The sequence below is a fragment of the Microtus oregoni genome, unplaced genomic scaffold (assembly GCF_018167655.1).
Source record: "Microtus oregoni isolate MIOR12 unplaced genomic scaffold, Mior012 000020F_ref0000438, whole genome shotgun sequence".
In the NCBI taxonomy this organism is placed as follows: domain Eukaryota; kingdom Metazoa; phylum Chordata; class Mammalia; order Rodentia; family Cricetidae; genus Microtus; species Microtus oregoni.
In genome coordinates this window covers 36,923,405-36,947,540 of record NW_024543079.1, presented here as the reverse complement: position 1 = coordinate 36,947,540, position 24,136 = coordinate 36,923,405, and the positions used below count along the sequence as shown (strand labels likewise).

General features: G+C 46.5%; 1 protein-coding gene across 3 annotated transcripts; it reads left to right on the top strand.

Annotated features, from left to right (window-relative positions):
• The first annotated feature begins 156 nt into the window (after positions 1–156).
• Positions 157–18,176, top strand: Vps16 (VPS16 core subunit of CORVET and HOPS complexes). 3 transcript variants are annotated; one of them, XM_041670398.1, is made up of 25 exons: positions 261–290; positions 6,370–6,468; positions 12,012–12,100; positions 12,310–12,407; positions 12,492–12,620; positions 12,700–12,844; positions 12,963–13,078; positions 13,177–13,299; positions 13,406–13,461; positions 13,763–13,852; positions 13,942–14,036; positions 14,182–14,258; positions 14,672–14,803; positions 14,901–15,028; positions 15,156–15,191; positions 15,369–15,477; positions 15,615–15,749; positions 15,842–15,950; positions 16,059–16,156; positions 16,241–16,348; positions 16,626–16,703; positions 16,797–16,966; positions 17,049–17,145; positions 17,757–17,860; positions 17,963–18,176. In XM_041670398.1, the coding sequence occupies exons 3-25, from the start codon at positions 12,031–12,033 to the stop codon at positions 18,105–18,107; spliced, it is 2,448 nt and encodes an 815-aa protein (XP_041526332.1). In that variant the 5' UTR covers positions 261–290; positions 6,370–6,468; positions 12,012–12,030; the 3' UTR covers positions 18,108–18,176. The 3 variants fall into 3 exon arrangements, with proteins under 3 accessions (XP_041526331.1, XP_041526333.1, XP_041526332.1); XM_041670397.1 differs by lacking the exon at positions 6,370–6,468 and having other exon boundaries at positions 157–290; XM_041670399.1 differs by lacking the exon at positions 6,370–6,468 and having other exon boundaries at positions 245–290; positions 12,211–12,407.
• The last annotated feature ends 5,960 nt before the right edge of the window (positions 18,177–24,136 follow it).

Sequence of the window (24,136 nt, the reverse complement as noted above, 5' to 3'; positions counted from 1 at the left end):
AGACAGCGAGGTTGGCCGCCGTGAAGGATAGGAATCAGGCCTAGGCCCACCAGGGCGGCCGCGAAGCCCGGGTAGGAGCGGAGAGCAACGATAGCTCAGTGCGGTTTGCCCACAGTGCTGATGGCCGCTAAGGCGGCCTCACCACGTGACCCCCGACGGGCGGAAGCGGAAGTGCGGCCTGGAGCTTGCGCCAGGCGGGTGTTTACTAGGCGCTTCTAGCTGCCAGCTGTACCAGACATGGACTGTTACACAGCGAATTGGAACCCACTCGGGGACTCTGCCTTTTACCGGTGAGCCGCCCGCCGCCCCACCTTCTCGCCCACTGCCCAGCTTACCGTGCTTGTTTGCTGGTTTGAGCCTCCCCCGGCGGAGCCAGCGGCGCTCGCCCCCCCCACCCACCCACCACGGGTGCTGACGTCCGCCCCTCCGGCTGCTAGCTCGAACGTCTGCCACTTTACGCACGGTTGCCTAGGGGCAGCAATCTGGTCCTTCCTCTGCTCCAACAGAGGCAAGCTCAGATGACACCCCAATATCGAGGTCTGTCTGCCTCCGGAAGGATGCTCAGATCACGTTGAGGGAGGCCGCCCGCGGCGACCGCCAGTGCCAGTCTCCTTCCGGAAACTGCTGCTGAAGTCAGACCACAGGGGCTCTCAGAGGAGGGCGGGATCGCCACAGCGGGCGGGGTGACAGTACTGACCAAAGCTGAGAGAAGGGGGTGACTAGCTGGCACTATTAATGAAGAACCCTAGGCATTGGCAGCTCACTGAAGTTAAGAGAGCCCTGAGCTGTGAGTCTGAAGTAGTAACGTGATTACAGTAGTTAGCGTTTCGTTGAGTTTCTAAGATAAGGTACAAACTACTTGTAGAACATACATCAATTTGTCTCCCTGAGCGGCTTCCAGTTTGATCTTAACCATTCTCAAATCATGTTCCAACCGCACAGAATTGCAGGCCCTCATCACATCCATGTAGCCTGTTGTCAAATAGCTGTCCAGCCTGTGGTGTCCCATGCCTCTAATTCCAGCAGTTTGGAGATCCAGGCCAGCCTGGCCTGTGTAGTCAGTTCAGGCCAGCCAGGGCAGCAGAGTAAGACCCTGTTTTAAAACAGCAACGTAGAAATAAACAAAACCTAATAGTTGCCCAACTAGTTGCAAAATTGTGAAGAATGTTTTATTGATGCACCTGAAGATCACGAAGCCGTTGCGTTGGTGTCGTATTTCAGTAGAAGACATTGCTCCTGCTAATGAGGCTGTTTACCATTCTAATAACCCAACTCTTAATGAAATTTTGTTGTTCAGAGTGTGATGCATTTCCCAGACAAACGATGCCTTGTAGTAATTTTTAGAGATCTGTTGCATTTGTTTATTCATCATTCCTCCTAGACACATTTGCAATATGAAAAATGAAAAACTTAGTTGAAATCAACAGAAACTGTTAATGATTTCACCCATTGAAAATACTAGTGAGCAGAGTGTGCCGTCACACCCGTTATCCCAGCCCTTGGCAGGTGGAGACAGGAGGATCAGGATTAGTAACTGGTCAGTTTATACTTTACCTTAGAAAGGAAGTCAACAAGCAGCTAACTGCTGTAATCATGTTACTATACACACACACACACACACACACACACACATATATATATAGCCAAGTCAGCTTTGGCTGTATTCATACATTGGAGGCCATCCTGGGCAAGGTGAGACTCCGTCCCAAAACACATGCTTAAAAAACTAAAAACTGAAAATAAAATACTTATTATTTTTAAAGTACTTTTAAATCAGCATAGAAGCAAAGAAGACTTTATTACAACAGAGCTCCTCCTGTTTATTGTATGAAATCTTAGCTTCATGCATACATAAAGTTTCAAAAGATGTGAGTGTGTTGTCATAGAAGTGGCTAACTTCCCATTACCTGCATTGCACTCATAGAAACAATTAGAAGTGTTAAGCCTTGCTGGAGATGGCATATATGTCCTAGAGTGCAAATAAGTAATACTTTCTGCCAGGTGGTGGTGGCACATGCCCTTAATCCTAGCACTCGGGCAGAGACTGGCAGATCTGTATGAGTTCAAGGCCAGCCTGGTCTACAGAGTGAGTTCCGGGACAGGCCCCAAAGCTACAGAGAAATTCTGTCTTGGAAAACCAAAAAAACAAACAAATAAGACTTTCATATATACTGGACGCTATGCTAGGTATTTGTATTTTATGTATACTTTCTTAAGTATCCCACCACATAGAATTGGGATCATGATTTGCTCTAATTTACTGATGGGGAAGTTGAGGGACAGGAAGTCCAGGTTAAGTAACTGAGTGGCTCTGAGAGTGGTAGCACATGCCTTTAATCCTAGCAGAGGCAGCTGAACCTCTTGAGTTCGAGGCTAGCCCAATCTACAGAGAGATTGAGTTCCAAGACAGCCAGCACTACACATAGTGTAGAAACCCTGTCTTGAAAAGCCTCGCTCCCCTTTCCCCCCCAAGAACAACAGGATGTTGTAGACTCTGTACCAAAACAGAATTTTTGATTTTACATTTTGTGTGTGTGTTTGTGCGCGCGTGCTTGTGCGAATGCAGAACAACAAACGTTTGGAGGTCAGAGGGCAACTTGTAGGGGGAATTGGTTCTCTCCTTTCCACCACATGGAATCTGGGGATTGAACTCACGTCTTCAGGCTGGCAGCAAGTGCTTTACAAAGCTGAGCCCTCTTGGCCCAGATTGGTTTTTGTTTTTTGGGGTTTTTTTTTTGTTTTGTTTTTGTCCTTTGTTTGTTTGTTTTTGAGACAGGTTTCTCAGTGTAACAGCCCTAGCTGTCCTGGAACTAGCTCTTGTAGACCTGACTGGCCTTGAACTCACAGAGATCCACCTGCCTCTGCCTCTGAGTACCGGGATTAAAGGCATGCACTACCACCACCCAACCAGCCCAGACTTTTTTTTAAAACAGGAGAATGCAAAAGCATTTCTAGTTTATTCACCAGTGTGAAATGTTTTAGAACAGGTGCTTGGTTTAGTTCACATTCTCATCCGGACCTAATCTGTGATTCTGGTGAGTGAATGAATGGTGAACAAGCGAAGCCCTTTTGCTGAGTCCCATCTGAAGGGCAGGATCTTTGCATTGGATTTGTTTTCTCAAGAACTTGTTGGACTTGGAAAGATAAGGAGAGAAGTGGTGGCCATCTCTTACCAGGTTCTAGAAATTTAGCCACTTTAATTCTAAAACTGTAACTTGAGCTGATTCCATTCATTAATTTGACCCCATCTTTGCCAGACTCAGTATGTGTCGATGGGTAAGATAGACTAAGTCTGCCTTTGACATTCATGGGTCTTACAGCCAGCACGTGACACGGAGGATAAGGACTCAACCTTTGATCCTAGTTATTACGGGGAATACTGAACTTGGGGGTGAGAGGGAGCAAGTAATCAAGGATGGCTTGGGTTCTCAGCTTAAGATGATGAAAAAGGAGAAGTGAATTTGGCCGAGAAGAGGATGGACTGGTGTGTGGTGGTTTATGCTCATGTTTGTGGTATATATAGGCTCACATGCTCTTAAGAGAAGGTGGAGGGTTGCTCCTCAGGAGCCATTTACTCTGCTTTTATTGTTTTGTTTTTGTTTTTTCGAGACAAAGTTTCTTTGTAGCTTTGGAGCCTGTCCTGGAACTCACTCTGTAGACCAGGCTGGCCTCAAACTCACAGAGGTGTATCACAGAGATCTGCCTGCCTCTGCCTCCTGATTAAAGGGATTAAAGGCGTGCGCCACCACCGCCCAGTTTTACTCTGCTTTTAAAGATAAGGTCTCTCACTGGACCTTGGGCAGGGATCCGCCCATCTCCACCTTCCCAGCACCCCATGCCTGGTGTCTTAGTGGTGCTGGGAATCAAACTCAAGGTCTCACACTTTTGCAGCAAGCACATTAGTGAATGAATTAGCTGTGTCCCCAGTCCCATGAACTTGGATTTGAACACATTGAGTTTCAGGCACTTTAGAAATAGTTAATTTGTAAAAGGAAGAAGAATGACAATACATTTTATATCCCCGGAAATATTCTTGTAGTTTTTCTTTTCTTTGTTTTTCTTTCTCTCCCTAGATACTGGGTAGTCCTGTTATTTTTTAAAAGGGAGGAGATTATTTACTATTATTTTTAGATTTATTTGTTTTATGTATGAGTGCTTTATTTGCACATATGCCTGCAGTCCAGAAGAGGGAGGGCATCAGATCCCATTGTAGATTGTGGTTGCTGGGAATTGAACTCAGGACCTCTGAAGAGCAGCCAGTGCTCTTAACCACTGACCAATCTCTCCAGCCCCAGACATTGAAAGGTAACATGTGGGTGCTGGGAATTGAACCTGGATACTCTCTGCAAAAGCAGCCAGTGCTCTTAACTGCTGAGCTGGCTTCCCAACCTTTTTTGTGTTTTTTTTTTGTTTGTTTGTTTGGTTTTTTGTTTGTTTGTTTCTTAGATAGGCTCTCGTGTAGCACAGGATGACCTGCCTCCATCTACCAAATGTTAGGGATATAGGCATGTGCTGTTGTACCTAGATTATCCAGTGCTGGGCATTGAACCCAGGGATTCATACATGCTAGACAAGTATTCTACCGTCTGATCTACTTTCCCAGCCCTTTATCTGAATCATTTTTTAATTACTGTCCAATAGTGTGGAATATATTTACTGTGGTGTACAGCCAGTTTAAGTTTTCTCCATCTAACAAAACTGAAATTCTGTACCTATTAGATTGAAATTCCTCTTTAAACAAATACTCCCCTTTCTCTGTATTTGACTATTCTAGGTAATTCATGCAAGTGGCATCTATCATTTGTCTTTTTGTGACTGGATTATTTAACTTAATATTATAATATCCCCAAGGTTAATGTTATAGCATATATCATAATTTCTTATTCTTTAAGGCTGAAAGATTTTGTTGTATGTACATACTGCATTTTTCTTATCTGTTCTGTCAGTAAGTGACATGGGGGTACAAATGGGCAGAATGGAGGACAGCGGCTCAGAAAAGCCTGCAGGTGGTACAGATATCATGAGGACAGGCAATGTACTCAATATTAAAGGCTAGCTACATTTTTGAAATCTTGTCAGCAGCAGTAAATGGACCCTGGATTCTAATACCAGGAAACCATTAGACAAAGCAGTGTTGCTGTCACCCCTTATCTCTGGAGAATGCTGCTCCTGTAAACACGTGTGTGTGTGTGTGTGTGTGTGTGTGTGTGTCTTTAAAAGGGTTAGTTGAGTACACGCTTAGTTTGTGGGAGGAAATGCAAGAAATGAATGAACAAAAACCCTCTTTCAGACTCTGTTTCTGTTTCACTTCTTCTGGGTGTATATCCAGAAATAGAATTACTGGATTGTCTGGGAGTTCTGTTTACATTTTTAGAGCTGCCATACTGTTTTCCACAGCAGCAGTTACGCCATTTTACAAACCAGCTGCCATACCCAAGAGTCCTTGAGTAGCATTTAGTTTTGAGTTAGTTGGAGACACGGGATTTTGGAAATGATAGTGGCCCCCCTTTAGGGACCTACAGAATGTTGGATTGCTCCCTAATGTTAGACCTGATATATTCCTTCCCAGAGCGTCTCCAGCCTGTTAAACACAGGGCTCTTTTCACACCATGGTGGACAGTGCTTCCCCAGAAGTTTGCCTGCATAACCAGAGGGTCTTTACCAATTACTGCAGGGGCTGGAATGGAGGCTACGAGAAGTACTAGGTTTCATGGTTCCCAGATTAGAATCTAGGATCCGTGTATTACTGCGCAGGAGTTTTCCATTTCTGGGATGTGAGAATGAAAGAAGGATGTAACTAGCCTTCTACGTTGAGGGATGGCCTGTCCTCATGAAAGCTTTACCCTAGGCTTTCCTGAGAGGCTGCCCCTCCACTCTGCACATCTGCTCCCCATGTCATCTAGGAGGCATGTGTTGTCCCCAAGAACACTGTCTACCTTGAAGGCTTTGGGAGGTGATCTGTCCATTGTTACTTTCCTCTCCCCTGCCTTCCTCCTGCATAGTTAGTTCCTTTATGCCAGTCACTTCTTCCTTCCCTCCTGGTCTTTGCAGCTGCCAAACCCCTGGACCGCATTCAATGACTGTTTGGAAGCTTTGGCCCAATGGCTCCCTGTACTTCCCAGCTCTTGCTGCTTTGGGGGCAGCATAAGTGAGCACTTGGCTTCACAGTTCCAACAATTTGTATTCAAGTGATTACACCCCCCTTAGCCCCTCCCTGCTTCTCTCACCCCTCCAATGCCTGTCCAGAACTGCTCTACCTCTACAGTATTGAATTCAGACAGCTTTGAAACCCTCTCAAGCATGTAGAATCTGCTACAGACATTTTTTCCCCTGTATCTTGGTTCATTTTTGTTCTTGTTTTTTCTCTAGCAACCTTACTCTTTTGTCCTCTGTCATACCTGGCTATATAGAACCATCTCCTTGGATCTGTGCCGAGGCTGCAGAGTGCTGAGGTTCCACAGTGGGCAGGTTGGTGTTACTACAGAGCCATGCTCCCAGTTTTTTTTTTTTTTGTTTTTGTTTTTGTTTTTGTTTTTTGAGACAGGGTTTCTCTGTAGCTTTGGAGCCTGTCCCGGAACTAGCTCTTGTAGACCAGGCTGGCCTCGAACTCCCAGAGATCCGCCTGCCTCTGCCTCCCGAGTGCTGGGATTAAAGGCGTGCGCCACCACCGCCCAGCCCCATGCTCCCAGTTTTATCTGGACTCCTGTGTCTTGTCTTATGGAGTCATCCTATATTCTCCATAAAGGCTCAGTGTGTGAAAGATTACATGATGAAACAATTGTAAATGATTCAGATACTTCAGAAATCCTGAAAATCAGTGTCCTTGCACTTTCTCCTGTATTTCACCTTGTGCATTCCGGAGAACTGAAGGTCATTGCACGGAAAAGCCTAGGTTTCACCTGACTACCCTGTATAATCATGTATCTATCCCTTGTCTTATGTATATCCTGCATAAAAAGTACAATGAGAAAGGGAAGAAAATAAAGGCTAGTGTGTACATACATACGTATCTATCACTAGTATAGAGAAAATGTGCAAAATGACACCGGTCTTGTATCTATTATCAGTCATAAAAGGTCACAGTTGCTACCTGCAGCTTTTAGCTGCTCCTGCGTATCCCCTATAACTATGCTCCCAGCCAGAACATCCTTTGTCCTTGTTTCCTCCCCAGTAGAGTGACCAAGACTTCCTTCTTCAGTCATGCTGCTGTGTTTGGTTCTTGAAGTTTCTCATTGACCATTGCTATTGGACATGAAAACCCAAAGAGATGCCACAGAGCAGCCCCCAGACTAGGCATAGTCCTTCCTGCCCTTTTAAGAAGAATAGCCCACTTTAGTAAATTAAGCCCCCTTTTTATGCCTGTTGTCAGAACAGCTCAAGGTGGCACTCTTACCTTCCAATTCAGTAAATCCATTGTCGCCTCTCCTGATAGACCCATTAGCTCCTAGAAGACTCAGCTCTGCAAGCCAACAGACCGCAGTTTCCAGAACAAGAAGCTACTGTACTTCTACCCTTAGATCCAGGTCTCATGTGTTCTGTGGAGAAAACTGCCTCTTGCAGTGGTTTCTGATCCAAAGGATAAGGCAGAATCCATTCTTAAGGGTAGTTTGACTTCCAGTTAGTGCTTACTTCATTATCTGTTAACTTGGTGCTGTGGTCTGGATATAAAATATTCCCCATTAACTGTGTATGTTTTGGGGGCTTGGTTGCTAGCTAGGCTTGAGGGGAAGCAGTTAATCATGGGGTCTCTGGCCTAATCAATGCTTTCATATGTTGAGGGATTCAAAATTGAAATAGTGTTTGAAGATTGTAGAACTGTGGGAGGTGGGGCCTAGTTGTAGGAAGTGGGTATCTGGAGGCATACAGTGAAAGATGTATCTTGTCCCCAGCCCCTCCTGTTTCCCTGCTTCCTAACTTTCATAAGCAGCCACTGCCACATGCTCTTGCCACCATGATGTTCTGCTTTGTCTCACAGCTGAAGTCTGACCTTGTACTGAAGCTTTTTATAATGCCTTAGTTACTTTTCTATTGCTGTGAAGAAACACCATGACCAAGCCAGCTTATAAAATAATTGGGGACTTGCTTACAGTTTTAGAGGGTGAGTCCATGTCCATCATGACAGGAGGCATGGCAGCAGGCATGCAGGCATGGTGCTGGGGCAGCAGCTACAAGTACATTATAATCCACAAGTTGGAGGCAAAGAGAGCAAGACCGTGGCCCCAGAGACCATCTACAACAAGGCCACACTTCCTAATCCTTCCCCAAACATTTCCACCAACCAGGGACCAAACATTCAAATATATGAGCCTATAGGAGCCACTCATTCAGCCCACTACAGATTCTGTGAGCCAAATCAAATTTTTCTTCCACTGAGCTCTCTTACGTCTCTATCATAGCAGCAGACAGCCTGACATTTGGTTGCTTCCTGTGGGGGTTAGAATATATGGCAAGACCAATCGATTCTGTGGCCCAGAGCTGACTTCTTAACTCTGTGTGAGAATATGAGCTCATTGAGGAGATGCAGTGCTTTGAAGATTTCTGCAATAGTGAATAAAGCAGTCTATAAGTCAAGAGATTCTGAGTGCTGGCAGATGCATAATGGGCAAGAAAGGTGAATCTACCCATATGTTTCTCTGTTCCAATAGGAACAAATCTCTGCCTCTTCAGAGCCCAGTGCAGATTGGACCCTTGAAAATTGTGCCATAGTGGGGATATATTTTAAACACTCAGCATTGTGTTACCAGCTCAGCCTTGGACAGGGCAACTTCCATCACATCTTCTGTGAATGAGATTATGATAGGGTTTTCAGGTTGAGGGTAGCTGGTTCCAGAGATGACATACAAGCTACTTTGACCAGGAAGAGAGGCTCCAAAATGGTCAGTTTCATCTGGACCTAACTACATACCCCATTTAGGTTTCAGGATCCCATTGTTTCCTGATCAGTACCCTAACTTCCACATAAAATATGTTATGTTGGTAAACTCAGCTGTTGTGATTAAAATTGTGTTGATTTTCAGCAATAGCAACTGTATAGCTACAAGAGATTATCGTAGACCTGTCAAAGAAGCTTTCTGCTCAGGTCATGATTAGTTACCAGTCTAAGCAAGGTGTGAACATACAAGAATGGAGAGAAAGGGACAGTTGGGAGGCCTGGAATACAGCAGCCTTAAGGCAAGTCACACCCAAAGTCTGGATGTACAGCATATAAAGGCTAGAAACATACTAGTATATAAAATATGTATATAGCCAGATATGAAGGTGTACAGACAAGTGGATGGCCAATATGAACAGAAAGGTTGGAGTGTAGTGTCTGCATAGAGCCCTGAGAAAGTAATCAGGGCCTAGGCAGTGCTTTCCAGATGTATTCACATTAGTGGAGTTGAGCGCCACCACCAGGTATCTTTATACCCAATGGCCGCAGGCAGCAACAAGAAAGCATTCAAATTCTTGTTCTGTGTGTTGGTCTAGTGTTCTTTTAGCGCCCTCTACTGAGAAAGTCACATTGGGCTTACTGAAAGAAAGGCTTGAAGGATTAAAGGTCATTGTAAAACGTGAACATTTTGAACTGAATGGCCGTCAGTTTGTAACTGGCACACTAGGTCTGAATGAAAAATATTTTTCCCATATTTTCATTCAGTGAATTTAGTAATGAAATATCAAATGTATATGTATTGTAAAATTTTTAAATTTTCAAGCCACTATGTGTCTCAGCATGAAGGAGATAGAAGCAGGAAGATCAACTTGAGTTTGAGGCCAGTCTGGGCTACAGAGTAAGACCCTGTCTAAAAACAAAAATTCCAAAAACTCTGATGTTCTAATTCTTTGTTTTAAAAGATTTATTTATTTTTATTTTATGTGTATGGGTGTTTTGCCTACATGTATGTCTGTGTACCATGTGCATGCCTAGTGCCCATGGAGGCCAGAGAAGGTGTTGGATCCCCTAGAAATAGAGTTACAGACATGTGTGAGCCACCATGTGGGTGCTGGGAACAGAACCCAGGTCCTCTGCAAGAGTGGCCTGTGCTTTTAACCACTGATCCATCTCATGTGGGTATAATTTCGCTCTCTCTCTCTCTCTCTCTCACTCACTCACTCAAAAACGTTTCTTTTAAAAAGGACAACTGGACCAGGCTAGGGGATGTAGCCCAGTTTTTAGAGTGCTTGCCTGGCATACTTGAAGTCTTGGTCTCAGTCCTCAGCACCACATAAACCGGGCATGGTGGTATTAGTCTGTACTGCCAACATCCAGGATGTTTTGGACCAGTATGAAGCACCATCTTTATCATGCTCAATTTCTGGATCTTTTCTGGACGCTGTTTTCTTTCATTGATGTGTTTTTGGTTTTGTTTTAGGTTTTCGTTTTTGAGATAGGGTCTTACTATATAACCAGTCTGGCCTTGAACTTTTAGAGATCTGCCTTCCTTACTCTCTCAGGTGTGCACTACTGTACTTGACTCTTTTTTTGATAATTATTTTTATTATTTCTAAAGTATGTGTAGGGGGTACGTGCATTGTGAGTACAGGTGCCCTCAATGCAGATGAGGGAATAAGGTCCCCTGGAGTGATGGGGTAGTGAAGGAACTCGGGTTCTCTGTATGAGTAGTATGAGCTTTTAACTGTGACCAACCCTCCAGCCCCTCATCTGTTTTCTTATTTCTATCCCCAAACAGCAGTTTTAATTAGTTTATATAGTATGTTTTATATATGATATACATGGATGTACATGTGTATATTATATTTTTGAATGCTCTTAAATAGCTTCCACTATTTTGTTTCAAAGAGTCCCTTTTCCAACCATGAACTTTAGAGTTAATGTATACATTTCTGTAAAGAAATATTAGTTGTGCATTTGTGGGTCATCTTACAAAATTTATTCATGCCTTCTATTATCTTTGAGGAAAATTTGGTATGGTTTTATTGCATTTTTCATGAAGCTATTCTTAAATATCTTAAAAGTTTTATTGTTATTATAACTAGAATATTTTATTTTTTAATATTAATTTATTTTATTAAAGACAAGGTCTGTGTATCCTGATTTATAAATATTAACTTTTAAAAGATTCTAGTCGTGCCAGGCATAGTGGCTCATGTCCTCAATCCCAGAATTTGGCAGAAGCAGAGGCAGGGGACAGAGGACAGAGGGCAGAGGGATAGAAGGGCAGGGTGCAGAGGGTAAAGGGGAAGAGGGGTAGGGGTCAGAGGGCAGAGGGGTAGAAGTGCAGGGGTCAGGGAGCAGAGGGATAGAAGGGCAGGGTGCAGAGGGTAAAGGGGAAGAGGGGCAGAAACAGGCAGGAGGATCCATCCAGTGATAGCATGTTTCAAGCCTCAACTCCTTATCATTCAGCATGCATGCATACACATGCGTAGCGTTGCAGTCTTCCTGTCAAGCCAAGATTCACAGAACGCCATCAGCCAGACCCTCTCTAGCTCTATCTCATTGAAGAGCTCATTTTGGGTATCTTTCAGGCACTGTCAACTCAGTACTTCTACAACTGGCTTCATCTCTAACTCTAGTTTGACCCCTAAACATAAAGAGCACAATATCATTCATCACTGGAACCAGAAATAGATAGAAGAGGTCTCCTCTGAAGGTCTCACTTTCCTACTGTTTCCAGCCAGAGCCAGCACCTTACCTTAGCACCTTTTCAGTGTCTTGTACGTGTCCTGTGCATCTCAGTTGTTCCTACCAATATTGTATATTTGCCTCAAAAGTCACATCCTTCCTGTGCTACCTCACCTGTAGTTCACAGGCCTCTGTAATATGGTCAGTCTCTAGTCTTATCATTCCCCTCTCTGCCTCCTGCGTGCGTACGTGCGTGCTTGTGTGCGTGCATGTATGCGTGTGTGTGTGTGTGTGTGTGTGTGTGTGTGTGTGTGTATAAGAGGACTCTCCTCTACTACCTGCTCTACCTCTACAAGGACAAATGGCAGCTTTAGGCATTCCTCTGGGGCTTATTCTGTCTAGATATAGGATCAAGAGGAAGCTAATCTCTGTTTATCTCTGTGCGCAGGAAATATGAACTGTACAGCATGGACTGGGACCTGAAGGAGGAACTCAAGGATTGCTTGGTGGCTGCTGCTCCCTATGGAGGTCCCATTGGTATGTTGCCCCTCTACTATTACTATGTATTGTGGGATCCCGGGGTGTGGTTCAGGTTGTTCTTTGCCAGTTTACCTTGCTAAAATGCTTTTAATTTGGGTCCTCATGAGGCTTGATTTCCCACGGGCTGGGCGTGAGGAACTAATCCAAGAGGCTTACCTCACCTGGGCCCTGAGGATCTAAGGCAGAAGTCCCTTCTCAAAATGCAGCTCTGCTACGGAACTGTTGGAGAAAAGAGAAAGCTGCCAGCATGCGACCAGTACTGGAGATCTACTCTGCCTCTGGCATGTCACTGGCCACCCTGCTGGTAAGCACAGGACCTGTCCCTACAGTGTGATGGGCAGGGCTGGCTGACTCCAAGGAAAGCCATAGGAACCTCTTTCCTCTGCAGTGGAAGAGCGGGCCTGTGGTGGCCCTCGGCTGGTCAGCGGAGGAGGAGCTGCTCTGTGTACAAGAAGATGGTGCAGTGTTAGTTTACGGGCTTCATGGAGACTTCCGGAGGCACTTCAGCATGGGCAATGTAGGGGCCACAGGAGCCTGAGGAGGGAAGGTGGACCTCATTACCTGTAGATTTCTTAACCCATGGTCCCTTTTGCTAGGAGGTGCTTCAGAACCGAGTCCTGGATGCCCGGATCTTTCATACTGAGTTTGGTTCTGGGGTGGCCATCCTCACAGGGGCCTATCGCTTTACCCTGAGTGCCAATGTGGGTGACCTCAAACTCCGTCGGATGCCAGAGGTGCCAAGTAAGCCTTAATACTTAAGAGAGCTCTTCAGTACCACAGATGTTCCTCTAGACTAGGACCAGCAGAGACAGACACTGTGGACTCTGGTCATCCCAGAGTATCCTCTTGTCTGCCACAGGTCTACAAAGTGCACCCTCATGTTGGACCACACTGTGCCACGACCGAGTGGCACACATTCTTCTGGCTGTAGGGCCTGATCTTTACCTCCTGGATCATGCCACCTGCTCCACAGTGGTGAGAACCTAAGTGGGAATGAAATGGAAGAGCTGGCCAAGCAGTGGGAAGGCATTGGGAAGTTAGTTTATCTGGTTTCCTTTCTGCCCCTGCTCCAGACACCTGCTGGCTTAGCCCCAGGAGTGAGCAGCTTCCTACAGATGGCTGTATCCTTCACATATCGTTACCTGGCACTCTTCACAGACACAGGCTACATCTGGATGGGGACAGCGTCACTCAAGGTGTGGTTCTGGAACAACAAGGGAAGAGCTATTGTGGACAGGGTCATGGCTTTTGAACAGCAGGATGACTGCTGGGACAGGGTCATGACAAGCTGTGCCATTTCAGGAGAAGCTGTGCGAGTTCAACTGCAACATCCGGGCACCCCCAAAGCAGATGGTCTGGTGAGGAGGCATCCTTTAAGGCTGGGCTTGAGTCATCCTGCCTTCCATTCAGACTCTAAGTGGAGCTTTGGCATTCTCTTCTCTGCCAACCCTTAAAGGAAACCGTGGTCCTCTGTGGGCCACTTGACTGGTAGTGCAAAAGTGAGAGGGGAAACAGATGGGCCATTATGTAGCCAGAGAAATGGGCTAAGGGACACAGTATGTTCAGGGCTCTCCAAGGAAAAGGGGTGTAAGCAATGATGTAGAAGACATGGCTCTGATGTCCTGAGTGTCCCACATGTGTATATGATGTTGTCTATAGGTGTAGCCGTCCTCGAAGCAAGGAAAGAGCTGTTGTGGTGGCCTGGGAGAGACGGCTAATGGTGGTGGGCAATGCGCCTGAAAGCATTCAGTATCCTTGGAACGCTTCCTGTGTGGGCTGGAAGAGGGAGGGAAAGGGGAGTTGCCCTGTCTTTGAGTAGCTACCTTGACTAAACTCAGGTTTGTGCTAGATGAGGACTCCTACTTAGTGCCGGAACTTGATGGGGTCCGCATCTTCTCCCGCAGCACCCATGAATTCCTACATGAAGTCCCAGGTGAGGCTCCCACAAGGGTACAGTGTTCCTGACCACAGACTACCACGCTGTCCTATGACAATGGCCCAAAATAGGATCTGGGTATTAGGGGCAAGACTAAGAATTTTCATGCTTCTTCATCACTACTCAAAAATTCTTCCCCTAGTGGCCAGCGAAGAGATCTTCAAAATTGCCTCAATGGCCCCTGGAGCACTACTGTTGGAGGCCCAGAAGGAATATGAGGTAAGTCTGCCCGACTTCTAAGACCCCATGATGTTCTCTCCCATCCTCTTTCTCACTAGACCAGCCTCCGCCCCTGCCTGAGCACCCATGATACGCTAGGGGCCACCTGGCAGGGGAGGGATTTAGGTAAGATACTGACTTGAGCTGACAACAGCTAGCGCATTTAACAGGCTGGGAAGGGCAAGGCATCCCTACTGTGCCCAGGCTCAAGTTGGTGCTACTATTAGGAGGTATCAAGTACCCCCACCCCATCCCCACACAATAAGCAGTCGTGGGCTCCTCCAGTAGCTTGAGTAGATAGGGTCTGTTCGGCCTTTCCAAATCATTTCCATTTGAACTACGTAGTCCCAAGAGGCTAGGAGCCACAGTGAGGTATTCTATGTGATGCTCCATCTTTGGGCCTCCTCCCACAGAAAGAGAGCCAGAAAGCAGATGAGTACCTACGGGAGATCCAGGAGCTGGGGCAACTCATCCAGGCTGTGCAGCAGTGCATTGAAGCTGCAGGACATGAGCACCAGCCGGACATGCAAAAGAGTCTGCTCAGGGTTGGCCTGGAGGGAGTTTTGGGGGAGGGTGTGCTGGGAATGGGGTGGGTTGGGCAGCAAGGGAAATTCTTCTCCATTGCTCTTTGGTTCTTTTCAGGCAGCTTCCTTTGGAAAGTGTTTCCTTGACAGATTTCCGCCTGACAGTTTTGTGCGCATGTGTCAGGACCTGCGAGTGCTCAATGCTATTAGGGACTACCACATTGGGATCCCTCTGACCTATAGCCAGTATCCTCATACATACTGTGAGGGTGTTTACAGCTGGGCATGGTAGGGGAAGGGGCAGGAGACGTGGTCTGCAGATCCCTGGCAAACGGGACTATGCCAACTGGATCCTTAACCAAGGAAAATACAGATATAAGCAGCTCACCATCCAGGTGCTGTTGGACAGGTACAGAAGCTCATGGGTGCTGTAGGAGGGCAAGGGTGCGTGGTATTACAGCCTTACGTGGGACCCTGTGGGCACTACTCCTCACATGCCTTTTAGGACTAGGAGGATAAGACAGTCTGAGGTCATTTTACCTCACTTTGCCTTAAACCTTGTGTCCCTTACTCCTTTGTCTGCCAGGCTTGTATTGCGGAGGCTTTACCCCCTAGCTATTCAGATATGCGAGTACCTGCGCCTTCCTGAAGTACAGGGTGTCAGCAGGATCCTAGCCCACTGGGCCTGCTACAAGGCAAGGACATGGGATGTGAGGTAACCTTAGGCCCTGGCAACATAGAATACAGTGCATGGGAGTAAAGGGTGGGTTCTGATGGAAGTCCTGTGGGATTGGGCAGGTGAGGGGTGACATCCAGGCTTGTATACTCACAGGTGCAGCAGAAAGATGTCTCAGATGAGGATGTAGCACGGGCAATTAATCAGAAGCTGGGTGACACGCCTGGTGTTTCATATTCTGACATTGCTGCACGAGCCTATGGCTGTGGTCGCACTGAACTAGCCATCAAGGTGTGATTATGTTACCTTCCCCAGACACCCCAGTGTGGGGGTTTCAGGCCCTTATGCAGGTGCCTCTCTTTGTCTTCTACCCTACCTTGCAGCTACTGGAGTATGAGCCACGATCAGGGGAGCAGGTACCTCTTCTCCTAAAGATGAAGAGGAGCAAACTAGCACTGAGCAAGGCCATTGAGAGTGGGGACACTGACCTGGGTGAGCAGGGTGTGGGTGAGGGCCAGGTAGCAGTAGGATGATAAGGTGAGTGAGCCCTGTGATGTGCAGAGCTGGGCTGGAGGCCCCACCTACTTTATCATCTCACAGTGTTTACAGTGTTGCTGCACCTAAAGAATGAACTAAATCGAGGAGACTTTTTCATGACTCTCCGGAACCAACCCATGGCCCTGAGTTTGTATCGACAGGTAGGTGTGGGTGAAGGGGAGGACACAATTGGAGCCTTCTGAGCCCGTGAGTTGTCTTTGCTGACTAATCTGCCTATGACCCAGTTCTGTAAGCATCAGGAGCTAGACACTCTGAAGGACCTTTACAATCAAGACGACAATCACCAGGAGTTGGGCAGCTTCCACATCCGAGCCAGCTATGCTGCTGAAGAGGTCTGTGGTGCAAAGGGAGGGTGAGGTCTTTGGAGTAGTTGCTGTTTGGTTCTTTTGCCAAGGCCTAGCTCTCTGCATTTGGTTACACCCTCTCTGGTCTTAACTGTTGAGGGGATCTGAGACCAAGAGGCAAGGATATGACACTAATTTCAAAGGAGCTAGCTATCTTCTCTAGGCCTCCAGAGGAATGTCCCTAGTGGGTAAGGCTGACTCTGGACACAAGGATAGAGAGAGGCAATGCTAATGTGTTGTCCTCTGCATACCTTTGTCTGTGTAGAGAATTGAGGGGCGAGTAGCAGCTCTGCAGACAGCAGCTGATGCCTTCTACAAGGCCAAGAATGAATTTGCAGCCAAGGTTTGACCCCCCTTTTCTGAGAGCTCCCTATCCTGCCCTCTTGGCCTTTCTTCCTTGGCCTTCATCTCCAACCTGCCTCATTCTGGTCTCCAGGCCACAGAGGATCAAATGAGGCTCCTCCGACTACAGCGGCGTCTAGAAGATGAGCTGGGGGGCCAGTTCCTAGACCTGTCTCTGCATGACACAGTTGCCACTCTTATCCGTGGAGGCCACAACAAGCGTGCAGAGCAGCTGGCTCGTGATTTTCGAATCCCTGACAAGAGGTAGGTAAGGATCCTAGATGCATGTAGTTCTAGGACCTCTTGCCTTTCCTGCACACCTATGTTGAGTCCAGCTTCCCTGCAGGCTCTGGTGGCTAAAGCTGGCTGCCCTGGCAGATCTGGAAGATTGGGAGGAGCTGGAGAAGTTTTCCAAGAGCAAGAAATCACCGATTGGCTACCTGGTGAGGTGCAGGGATCCCCCTGAGAGTAATCCTGGGAGGAGGCCAAGCAAGGAAAATGGGAATGGTGGCCATTTGTTCACCCATTCCACTGTCCTGTGTTCTGTGCCATGTGAATGTGGGCAGACACATACTGTGTGGGGAACTCTGGAAGACAGGCCAAGCCTGCCTCCTACCTAGTGGTGGACAGAGGTGCTTTATCCAGTAAAGACTACAGGGGGCACTTCTGCCTGAGGGTGGAAGGGGCTGGGAGGGCTATCTTTGAGGCAGTGGAAGGCATTGAGGAGATGCTTCAGACATCTGGAGGGCAAATTTCATAGTGGCAGCCTGAGAGAAAATATAAGACCTGAGAAGCCAGAGGGCAGAAACACCTACCTTGGTGGTGGGAGTGGTGGCGGTAGAACAGAAGCATGAAGATGATTCTTCTCCTGTCTCTAATAGACCTTTGGTTTAGTTGTTTCTGTTAAAAAATGGTGAGTGCCATATTTTGCACAGGTTGGAAGGGGACTAGGTACACTGGCTGTATATAAAATATCTGTACAGTGTGTCCTCTGGGATTCTGCTCCTAAGAGAGAGGAAAGGGCCCTAGTTTTTGTCTTCTCTGTCTCATGAAGCCCTTTGTAGAGATCTGCATGAAACAGCATAACAAGTATGAGGCCAAGAAGTACGCGTCCCGTGTGGGCCCTGAGCAGAAGGTCAAGGCTCTGCTCCTTGTCGGGTAAGTCACATGGAGGCCTCTGTGTGCGCTAGCTGGAGTGGGCTGTAAGAGTGGGCTGTGCCCCTGAACACCCCAACACACCTCCCTTCTGTCAAACCACAGGGATGTGGCTCAGGCTGCAGATGTGGCCATTGAGCACCGGAATGAAACGGAGCTGAGCCTGGTTTTGTCCCACTGCACCGGAGCTGCAGATGGGGCCACAGCTGACAAGATTCAGCGGGCCAGAGCACAAGTCCAGAAGAAGTGAAGTGCTGCCTTTTAGGGGGCTAGTTGTAACCCAGGAATGTCCAGATGTAAATAAATTTTGAACAATAATTCAGAATAGTTGTTGTATGCTGTCTAGCCTAAGAAAAGCATGCTTGAGGCAGAACCTTTTAGCCACATATGCGGCAGAATGCCACATATTTGATTGTATTGAGGCTGGAAATAGGAACTTATCAGAGAGACCTGTTCCTTTACATAGTTACCATAGTTGCTCTCTCAGAAGCAGCCTCATACATAGCCTGGAGGAAGGTCTGGAGAGAGATGGCATAAAATCTAAACACCAATCCAGGAAGACCCACACCAGAAACCATTACATGCATGTGTGTGTTCTCACAAGAACCATACTATATACTTTGTCATTATTTCATTCATTCCTCATGACAGTTCTGAGATGCATAAAATCCTTCTCTTTGTAGAAAAGAAAATTGAGAACCAGAGATTGGTAACAACAAATATGTTATAAAAGAACAATTTGGGCTGACAGGATGGCTCAGCAGCTAAAGGCGCTTGCCAGCAAACCTAGCAACTTGAGTTTATACTTCCGTCCTCTGACCTTTACCAACACACACACACACACACTAAATGAATGGGTGAGTGAGTAAATAAAACTGAATAGAGATCAATAAGGATTTGGAACCTAAGCTTGACTACACCAGGCTAGAACCGCACTCAGGCCCTCTGAACTGGTAAGACTGAGGCAGGTCCTCTAAATTGCCCTGTAGTAAAGATTGGAGGATAGATGGGAAGCCCATGATCATTCCATTGTCAGGATTGGAGGAAACACCTTTGAGAGCGTTGGCTATTGGGCAATACGTAATGAGCAGTTCTTGGGTGGTTTCTGAGCTTGGAGAAAACAGGAGTGGAAGATCATCTCAGTTCTGTCCAAGAGCTGTGACCTGGAAACCCCTAATCCCATCCTACTTCAGTGAGCGCTAAACCTCCAGTCAACAAAGCTTTAGCTTTCTGCCTGCTGTCTGCAGCCCTGACTGTACTCCAGCGGACTGCAGAATCCCCACTGTCAATGAGGTGAGTCCTTTCCCCCCCCACACACACTTGTTAGCAGGAAGAAACCAAAGCCTAAGGAAAGGACCTCACCAGAGCTTCTGACATTTCCCCCTTTAACACTCCTAGTCCTAACTATCTTTGCAAAGTACAGGAGAGGCTAGGCATGGTGGCATATCCCTGTAATCCCAGTACTTGGAAAGCTGAGGCAGGGAGATTGCTGTGAGTTCAAGACAAGCATAGGAGATATATAAGACCCTGGCTCCAATAAATAAATAATGGCTGTGGTGGTGCAAGACTGAAATCCCTGTATTGATGAGGCAGAGGTAGGATGACTGCTACCAGCCTGGGCTACATAACAAGATCCGATCTCAAAAAAAACAAAACAACAAAGTCTGGGCTTGGTAAGGTAGCACTTCCTTTATTCCCATCTAATTTGCAAATGCAGTTTTGTGAAAATCCTTCAAAAAAATTTATTTCATTGTAAAACAACTTCTTACTCTGAGAGCAGTTTGTTATGTGGGTCAAGAAGGTGGACAGGATTCAACAGCGATGCCTATACCTGGCTTGTAGCTCTGGATATCCCTGAAAGAAAGCTCAAAGGCTGAGGGGGACTTGGTGGCTGGGGACTGAAACCACCTGAGGGCTTGCTCATTTTTATGTCTGGTTGTGGACCAGAACAGCTACAGCCCGGTGCACCTAACAACCAAGGGCAAGTATGCTCTGTGGGTAGCCAGTGGAATTTGTCACCTTTCTTAATCTAGCATTGAAGTCCAGCTTGTCCCACCACATTCTGACTGTAGTCTTCCAAACCTCCCTCACCTATTGCAACAGGAAATAGTCTCACCTCTTGATAGGGAGTGCAAGGTTCTGGGAAGATTGTGGTCCATTTGAGGAGTAAGTTTGACTTAATCTTCTCTTGGAACAAGCAGACACCTCCAGGGAAGGAAAAGGACCTCTAATTCTGGACACATTCTCTCCCCAGTCAGCCTCACAGGTCTTTACTGCTCGAGTATCTCCTGATGCCCTTTGGAAGATTGCTGCAGACATTTGAGCTCTTAGTGAAAAGCAGTTCTTTCTGGGAAAGAAGAACTAGCCAGTGCTTTTAGAGTGTGCATGATAAAGCCTCACTCCCAAAGTAACATGCAAACAGTAAACAGTATACCTGAAATCATAGAAATATACGAGAAATTACAACAATGGCATATGGACACAGTTACAATCTCATAAAAAGTACATGTATAAGGCACTGGACTTGTCCATAGGGAGAGTTATTAAAGATTAAAAGCAGAGGACTTTGCGTGAATGCAGCACATACCAGCCAGCCCAACTGAGCCCTTGTCATCTTGACACACAAACATCACTGTTAAGCCATAACTTTTTCTTTTTTTTTAACTTTTTCATACACTATATTTTGATCATGTTTCCCTTTCCCAACTTCTCCCAGATTCTCCCCACCTCCCTACACATCCAACTTCATGTTCTTTCTTTGTCTCTCCCTTAAGACCAACAAAAGCAAAAAAGGAAAATCAAGACAAACTAAAAAAAAAAAAAAAGAAAAAGAAAAAACACCAGTAAGATAGAAAATACTAAACCAAAAAGTGCATCAAAAAAAAACAAAACAAAACATGGAGTCAGTTTTGTGTTGGCCACCTACTCCTGGACATAGGGTCAGCCCTGGAGTGAGGTGGATATACCCAATGACGCTCCATTTGAGAGAACAGATTTTTCCTTTCCCAGCAGGAATCAATTGCAAATAGTTCTTTGGTTAGGGGTGAGACTGTATACTTACCCACCTCAGGATATACGTAGATCTCAAAGTGCACATTTACTGAGTTTTCACAAGTGGATACACTTAGAAATATTCTTATCTAAAAATTAGAGAAGTCATTGTTTTTTACCGCAGCGTAGTACTCTAATGTGTATATATTCCACACTTTCTTCATCCATTCTTCCATTGAAGGACATCTAGGTTGTTTCCAGGTTCTGGCTATTACAAATAATACTGCTATGAACATAGTTGAACAAATGCTTTTGTCATATGATAGGGCATCTCTTGGGTATATTCCCAAGAGTGGTATTGCTGGGTCCAGGGGTAGGTTGATCCCGAATTTCCTGAGAAACCGAAACACTGCTTTCCAAAGTGGTTGCACAAGATTGCATTCCCACCAGCAATGGATGAGGGTACCCCTTCCTCCACAGCCTCTCTAGCAAAGGCTATCATTGGTGTTTTTGATTTTAGCCATTCTGACAGGTGTAAGATGATATCTCAAAGTTTAGGATTGTGGTACTTGGGACTAATTCAAAAGTAGAATACTTGCCAAGCATTGACTCTCCAAGTTCTCTATTCCTTTTACTGCAACGTAAAAACCAAAAGTAGGAACTTTTTCTTCTATTTGCTAAACTGAAATTAGTATAAATTGTCTTCTATCTTGAGAATTGTACAAGCAGACCCGTGTCTGTGGTCTTGGGTGGGATCAAGTCTTATCTAATGGACTGGGCAAGTATTCATTCTTGGGACCAAGAACAGAAACACTTCTAGATTGTCTGATGGTGGCTATAGTGTGTTAGGACAGAAAGCCTGTGTGCTCTTAGTTACAAAACTTGAGCCAATGACCCTCAGGAGGTGAACAGTGGCCTGAACAGCACTTGGTCTTCATTTATTTCCACTCTCATATTCCCTGGCTTCAGTTTCATGTCAGCACTTCAGCGAACATTCTCGTGAATTTGTCTGGTGTCCGTCTACACCCCAGAGTGGGGCTCCTGAGAGCCGATATCTCCTCTAACTCGCTCCTTGTGGCAGCCAGCACATGGTCTACACCCAGGATTATTGAGAGGACAACACTTTGTCCCATTCTCTAGACAGAAAAGTGGCTGGAGAGAAGGCTAGTGGTTAAGAGCATTGCCTGCTCTTCCAAAGGTCCTGAGTTCAATTCCCAGCAACCACATGGTGGCTCACAACCGTCTGTAATGAGGTCTGGTGCCCTCTTCTGGCCATACACACAGACAGAATATTGTATACATAATAAATAAATATTTAAAAAAGGAAAAAGAAAAAAAGAAAAGTGGCTAGAGGGGGAAGTGACTTTCTTTAGGAAACAGTTAATCCCGTCCTCCAGTCCTGCAACTCCAGCTCTCACCTGCAGGTGTCAGTGCCATGGGGGGGGGGGCGGCACAAACTTAGCCTTCTCTTGTCTCGCTCCTCTTTTTTTGTCTCCCAAGACAACTCTTGGCTTTGCTGATGGGGTAGGGGTTCTGAAAAGAACCAGGAGTCAAGTAGGACAAGAACTGAGCCAGTTTCACCAGGAAGGCAGCTAGGAATAAGACTCTGTTCTTAAAACAAACAAAAAACAACCCTCTGTGTAGTTGTCTACAGTAAACCTTCCTACCCAGGGTGGGTCACTAAAGAACCTTGGTCTGAAGTTCTGTTACCCTATGCAAAAAACACACTGCTTGACTATCATATAGAGAAAAGAAACTTGCAGTTTTCTGAGAATGGGTTACTTTGCCAAGCTGCATGTACCAGGAAGGTTCCAGGAAGAATCAGGTAGGATCGGGTCATTCACCACAAGGCAGACCTGAAAATCCAGCACTCTGACTTCCACAGCTTACCACAAGTCCTCCCAAGTGTAGTCAAATCCAGTAGTGTCCTTCACGTGGTCTCATGGAGAATCACTTATTCTATTCCTTTTTATTACGTTACCAAATATTAGTATGGCAAATCCTTTTATGATGCTGTAAGTTCAAATAAAAATAGAAATAAGCAGTGTAGGTTAGGTGTAGATAAGGAAAACTTGACTGATAGGGTTTACTCTAAGGCCACAGGGCTGCTCTCATTGCTAGCCCCTCCTGCACTTAGTGGTTTTCAGATTTTTTGCTTTGTGTCGGTTTTTGTTTATTTTCATCGAGTTCTAGTAGAACACCAGAACTTTCATTTAGTTCCTTTTCGATTTCCTGTGTATTTGCATCCCTGATAGACTTTGTACTTCCCAGGAAATCAGCGTCTTGGACATGTAGGAGTGGCTGGAATCTGACATTTAGGAGACTGGATAGAGAGGTCTCGGGTTGGCTGTCTCTGGGATGGCCCCGCTGAGGGAGAACCTGAGTCACAAACGTTTAAGTCTTACTCAAGGAGGAGTTTTACTACCTACGGGAAGGAAGTTTAAAGAAGGCCCATTTCAACGCACATCCCCAGGCTCTGGCTCTGGTCAGCACACACTTATTCCAGAGTTCTAACTTGGCGCCCCAGGTCTTGCAGCAAGCGAGTTCAACTGGGAACCGCTACCTCCAGAAGCACCGCCAGATGGCTTCGGAGCTCTAGGCGAGGGACCGCCGCCCAGACGTGTGAGAACAGTGTCCGCGCCCCTGATCTTAGGGCTTTCGATCTTCGCCTCCACCACCAGCCATATATCAAAAGGCATCTTCCCCGCCCGCGGCAGAGCACCACGTGCCGTGCTTCGGCCCAGTCTAGAAAGTCAGGCCCAGCATGCACATCTGGAAAGCAAGAGAGATTTCCCTGGGGTTCGGGTGGGGATGATGTGGACTGGTTTATTTAAGATGACATTCGCAGAGCCAGACCCGTCCTAGGGACTAAGCAAATACCTCTCTCCTCGCAGTTACATCCTTCGTCCTTTAAGCATCTTGCAGCAAGGGCGAGGGAGAGTTCACGGACGAAAGGATAACATTTGGAAAGGGATGGAGAGGTGGCTTTCAAGTGCCTAAGCTCCCCAGCTGGAAGATACTGGCGTGGCTGTGCCTGGTGTCAGTTTCCTCATCTGTAAACTGGGAAGAAAGCCCATGCCCAGGGGCCTAGGACTGTAGCGAGGTAGAAGACGTTGCAGCCAGGAGACAGGCGCCTCCGGAGGACGGGGAACATCTAGTCTCCACCCGGAGACCCCCTGGGCTCCTGGGGAACTCCGCGGCGCAGCCCGGCGCGCAGGGGTGGGGCCCGCGGAGGCGGAGACGCCCGCCCAGCGTCAGCGAACCAGCGCCCGTCTCTCAATGGCCAAT